The 5,522-nt window shown below is 37.6% G+C and overlaps 1 protein-coding gene across 1 annotated transcript; it reads right to left on the reverse strand.

Moving 5' to 3' along the window:
* Window positions 1–2,350: 2,350 nt before the first annotated feature.
* Window positions 2,351–5,279, reverse strand: LOC113318150 (protein NRT1/ PTR FAMILY 2.11-like). Its single transcript, XM_026566276.1, has 4 exons — window positions 5,081–5,279; window positions 4,771–4,988; window positions 3,608–4,167; window positions 2,351–3,533 (listed from the first exon to the last, which is right to left on the reverse strand). Exons 1-4 carry the CDS (start codon window positions 5,193–5,195, stop codon window positions 2,606–2,608), a joined length of 1,821 nt encoding a protein of 606 aa, XP_026422061.1. The 5' UTR covers window positions 5,196–5,279; the 3' UTR covers window positions 2,351–2,605.
* Between the last annotated feature and the right edge of the window lie 243 nt (window positions 5,280–5,522).

Here is a 5,522-nt window from a genome sequence, read left to right on the forward strand (position 1 = left end):
TTGCTGATGGATGAAAAACGAAAGGGTTTGATGTGGAATTATTATCGTGGATCAATTTCATGAAGAACCGAAGTATCAGGGTTTGAGTGTTGTGTGTTGATTTTGGAATTAATGGATGAAAACAGAAGGAGGAGGATTGAGAAATTGATCAGTACATATTATTCACTTGAGTAACATTAGGTCTTGTGATGGAATTGCTGGTAATGTTAGAGAAATTGAAGTTAAGAAGATGATTCTGTTCCAGCCGTGGGCTGTAGACAAACGAGGAGGAGACTATGATGATGTTTCTGAATCGAGAAGAGGTGAAGAAGAAATTAGGGATTTGATGTTAATTATAGAAATGGATGAATCCTCTGGTGTTGAGGATGGATCTGAAGAATGATGGTGAAGGTTTTACACTGATTGAGATAGGGAATCGAAGATTGGTGACTGCTGCTGTTGATTTTGATGGATGGATTGAATATGGGTTTCAGAGGAGATGTTGGGCAAGATGAGACTGATTTCATCCCGTACATATTATATACAAAAAAACATATTCATTCTGCACGTTCAGGAATAGATAATTTTGAATTGGAAGAAACCAGTTTCATCTTCCACGTTTTGACGAAGAATATTTTTTTGTCAGGATGTATCTGGTTTCATCATGCACCATCTGTCGCGGATAATTGTGTTTGTGGTATTTTAACCACTGACAAGTTTTAGAATTTGGGTTTACATATGTATTTTGGCAGCAAGATGGGTCGAGTATGTGAGGTTTTGGTCGAGTTCGAGAATAAAAACAACATGAATAGTTGCAGCTGCTCGACTGCACCATAACCATGGTTCAACGACACTGTATGAAATGTATTTGGCAGTCGCGAGGGGCTTGTTTGAAGTTAATATTAGAAAGTTGTACATAAGCTGTAGGCATTGGCATAATACTAGAGTTGATGATGTCTTCAACGACGATGATATTGTTGATGTCGTTGTTGGTAAGCAGAAGGAGAAGGAACCAGTTTCAATGGTTGTGATGGAGAAACACAGAAAGAAGAGAAAGAGAGACGATGGAGAGAAAGGGAAAGAGTCGATGAAAGTGTAATGGAGAAAGAGTATTTGTGTCTGTTTCAAATACAAATATCTCCCGTCCATTTCACCCATATGGAAAGTTTATCCGTCCATCTGAACCAGGAAATGTACCTTTTTGGCCAAATCGCCTATTTTCTGAAAAATCTATGAGACATAAAAAAACCATAGACAAACTTCTTGTTCTGCATTATCAAATCAAAACATATTAATCAGGACGAGCGAAGGGAGTCCCTTCTATACTGTCAATATGGGGCTAAAAATGCATCGCTTGCAACGCTTTATTTTCATTTTTAACTGATCCAACTGAATGGGTATTGGTCGTTTTTTCTCGAAATTGAATCAACAATCGGAGAGTTATCGTCCCCGACTATGGTTAGGAGTAATGAAAACGGTTGGAAGTCGACCCGATTGACGGCTAATTAGGCATGAAAATGGTCAAAAAACTGTCACCTAAACTTTTAATTTTAATCTTGATCGTTGGTTGCCAACAAAATTTAGCCATCAGATTTAAAACTGTTACTGAAATGTTACAAAATTGTTACAATATAAGTGTTAGACAAATATAACGCTTATAAATGTTATAAAATCACTGTTACAAATTTGCAAAATTTGTAACAAATTGCGTCACAAAAACAGGCTCCCTGACTTTGGTCGTCTCTGCACTGCTGTAGCAGTCATCTAGTACCTTTTAATCGTTATTTAATTCGAAATAGCAATTTAATTAAGTACATTCATGAAAAAATTAACAAACATCAAACCATTTTTAATTTCGAATTCAATTACCCAAATTCACAAAATACCCAAAAACCTTCGTCTAAAATCAGTTAAATTCGAAAAAGCAATTTCAAGGATGAATCAGCACATGCATGGATGGAAAAATTAACAAACATCAACCCATTTTCAATCTCAAACTCAATTACCCAAATTCACAAAATACCCATTTTCAATCTCAATCTCAAACTCAATTACCCAAATTCACAAAATACCCAAAAACACCACTGGATATTTTAATAGAACCTCCAAAAAATCAAATTCAAGAAATGAATGAATACATGAACCTAGAATACTATTTTTCTTGGAAAATTGAAAAGTTGCTTCAATTGGCATCTAGCCATTTTAAGTATAGATAGGCGTCTAGGTGTGGCCACTACCTAAAACAACATTAGGTCATGGCGCATGGATTAGTCAGAACACACTCAAAAGGATTGATTCCTTTTTTTCCCCTCTCTTTTCTGGATGGCGCATAGTTAGCCCCAGTCAGCCATTCTAGCTAGACGTTCGCCAATGGTCTAAACTTCTAAATGTCCACTGTTCGAGGGTAATTGGGTCAGTTTCAATTAAAAAGTTTCACTGTCCATTTGACCCAGACGAAATCTCTGCCCGTTCATTTGGCCCAGGAAACACACATTTTTGGCCACATGGCCCATTTTCTGTAAATTATCTAACACAACAAAAGCCTGTTTTACAGATATCTTACCACACTACTTGCAGACTATATAAACCTAGTTATTACATTATCAAAGCCTATAGATAATTCATATCAAACTTGTTGTTTCTCAGTTGGTTGCTTTGTAATGGCCTTGGCCATCTCAATTGCATCATTCTCATCATCATCACTGGACTTAGCTGCATCCTTGTATTTATACCATCTAGCCACAACCAAGAAGTACCCAAAGTTCAGTACTCCTAATCCAGCAATCATATAATAAAAGTAGTCCAGTTTCCCATCGTTCAAATCTTCAGCCAACCAATTCCCTGAAGACGCATTATTCGTAGTTCGATGAACTACCGAAACCATAAAACCACTGAGATAATTAGCCATAGAAATGGTTAGAAAAAACATTGAACCAGCAATACTTCTCATATTCTCAGGAAACTGTTTGTAGTAGAATTCAACTTGTCCAATTGAGTTAAAAGCTTCAGCTAAACCAGCAAGAGTAAGTTGAAGAATTAACCAAAGAGCCGACATCGAAGAAATGCCTCCACCACTTGGTGAAGTTCCAAGACTAGGTTTTGCATACGTAAAGCTTCTCCGTCGTTCTTCAACCAAACCAGAAACCAACATGGTTAATATCGAGAGTACTATTCCGATACCCATTCTTTGGAGTAATGTGATTCCGCCTTCTATTTTAGTCCTTTTTCTAATCGCAGGGACTAAAAGTCTGTCGTAAATTGGTATCCAAAGTGTAAGACTTAAAAATTGAAAAACTATGTAAGTTGCTGCTGGTACTTCAAATTTGGTGTTACCAAAGTGTCGATCGGATTGGAGAGCTTGGAAAACTGCGTATGTATGCATTTGAACAAGGGCTACATAGTACATGATTCCTGACGCCCATATTGGAAGTATTCTCATTACGCATTTCACTTCTTCTATTTGTTGCATTCTACTAAGTCTCCAGGGATTTTCTGCTGAACCATCTGGATTTATCTTGTCGTCATCTGTCAGAATTGCTGCCTTGTCGAGAAACCTATAAGAATTTAGTCATTTATCAGCTGGTTTCACTAAATGACTGAATTGGCCTGTCAGAGGAAGAAAATTTACCTGAATTGGCCTGTCAGAGGAAGTCTGGAATTGATGGTATTGGCAGGAATGAAATTGAAGAGTGCGAATTCTGGATTTTCCGGTAGAGTCAAGTGCCGTTTCTTTGTCGCAGCAACAATGACTTGTGCTATTCTTGTTAATGGGCTTCCTTCAGGTTTCACAATAACATAAATTCTTGTACCAATGAAGAAGAAGACACAAGACAAGAACATGAGAAATGTGGGAATAGCTAGTCCAAGAGCCCAATTGATATCCGATTGTACATACACAATGAAGGTCAAGGAAACCATCATTGCGAAAGTGAAGGTGAAGTAATACCAATTGAAAAAACTATTAATTCCTCTCTTTCCTGACTCAGTTTTGGGATTAAACTGATCGGCTCCAAATGCCAAGTTACACGGTCGGATCCCTCCCGCGCCAATGATCAAGAACCCGAAACCAGTTAGCAGGAAAGCGAGCTGCCAAGGTGTTGGACTATCACATAACATTCTGTCTTTGCTTTCGCAGTGGTGTGGATGTAATTTGGAGATTGCTGCTGTGAACATTATCACAAGCATACCCTGAAATGGAAAAAAAAATCACATGTAATTAGTAAAGTGAACCCGTTGTACTCTTACACTTCATTTACACTTGCTTGTGGGGTTTGCTGTAATCACTTGAGGATAAACCTTGCGTCACTTCATGCAAACTCCCACATGCAATTATTCGTTGCAAACAGAATAACAAAGAAGTGGGTAGAGACAGTAGGGTGGTTTCATAATAATGTTAATGGTTAGGTATCCTCCTTTGGGGGGGCTCCCTAAATCCATGAGGCTTCACAAGTCTAGGAATGAATGATTCATGAATATGATGTTCTACTTACTTCTAAATGATCATCCTTGCGAAATATATTAATTGCCGTCACAAATATATTAATTGCATAATCTGGTTAGTTTTGCCATAATTACTAATTTGAAGATAGTGAAACCCCTCCACCGTCGAATCGGACTTTCAAGCATTCTTGTCCATAAGAAGTTTCAGATGACTCAGTATTTTAACTTTACTAGATTTTTTAAGATCTTATCAGCCTCATAATTAAGTTATTTTTTAAGATCTTATCAGCCTCATAATTAAGTTGATGATAAAAAAATAATTACAGAAGAATTGATGGATATGAGAGTTACCATGAAGGAGGAAATGGAAGCGAAGCCTAAGGTTTTGTAACGACCAAAATAGGCATCAGAGAGAAAAGCTCCGACCAGTGGTGTCAAATTAGTAGTACCAGTAAAGACATTCATAAGCGTTGCAGCTGAAACGTTCTTCATGTTAAAGACTGTTGTTAGATAAACAGTTAAGTTTGAAGATGTTCCAATTGTTCCCAACTTCTCAAACGTCTCATTCCCTGCACACGCATCAGCATTTCCAAACAAGATTAGCCAAAACAAACCTTATTACATCTTAATTTCCTAAATTCAAGACGATAATCCAACTTACCGATGATGTAAGGCATAGCTTTGATACCCTTGTAGTTCACCTTTTCCGGCTCATCTTTTACCACCTCCATTTCTTCAAGTTTTGAGTTCTTCTGGTTATGACTACCCTTCTCCATTATTTCTATGGAGTTCCTCCTCCCACACAAGCTCTCTCTATCTTTCTAGCTATCCTGTTATCCCAGTTTGCCTATGTCCACTGCATATTTATATTTGAGCACTGGTGAGTAGTGATATGTCTAGTGAAAACTGATTAACTGAGAGAAAGAGACAGGGATAATGGGATATCAGAAAATTACTACCATCAACAATAATTGATTTGTGGGTTAGCTAGTCAGTTATGACTGCTTCTGTTGTTGGCTTTCAATGCATCCACTTGATTGGTACATTTTGTTTTTTACCACGAGCATGAGGATGAGGTATCCCGGTGGTCTTTTAGAGCTCAC

Source organism: Papaver somniferum, chromosome 10 (genome assembly GCF_003573695.1).
Source record: "Papaver somniferum cultivar HN1 chromosome 10, ASM357369v1, whole genome shotgun sequence".
In the NCBI taxonomy this organism is placed as follows: Eukaryota; Viridiplantae; Streptophyta; class Magnoliopsida; order Ranunculales; family Papaveraceae; genus Papaver; species Papaver somniferum.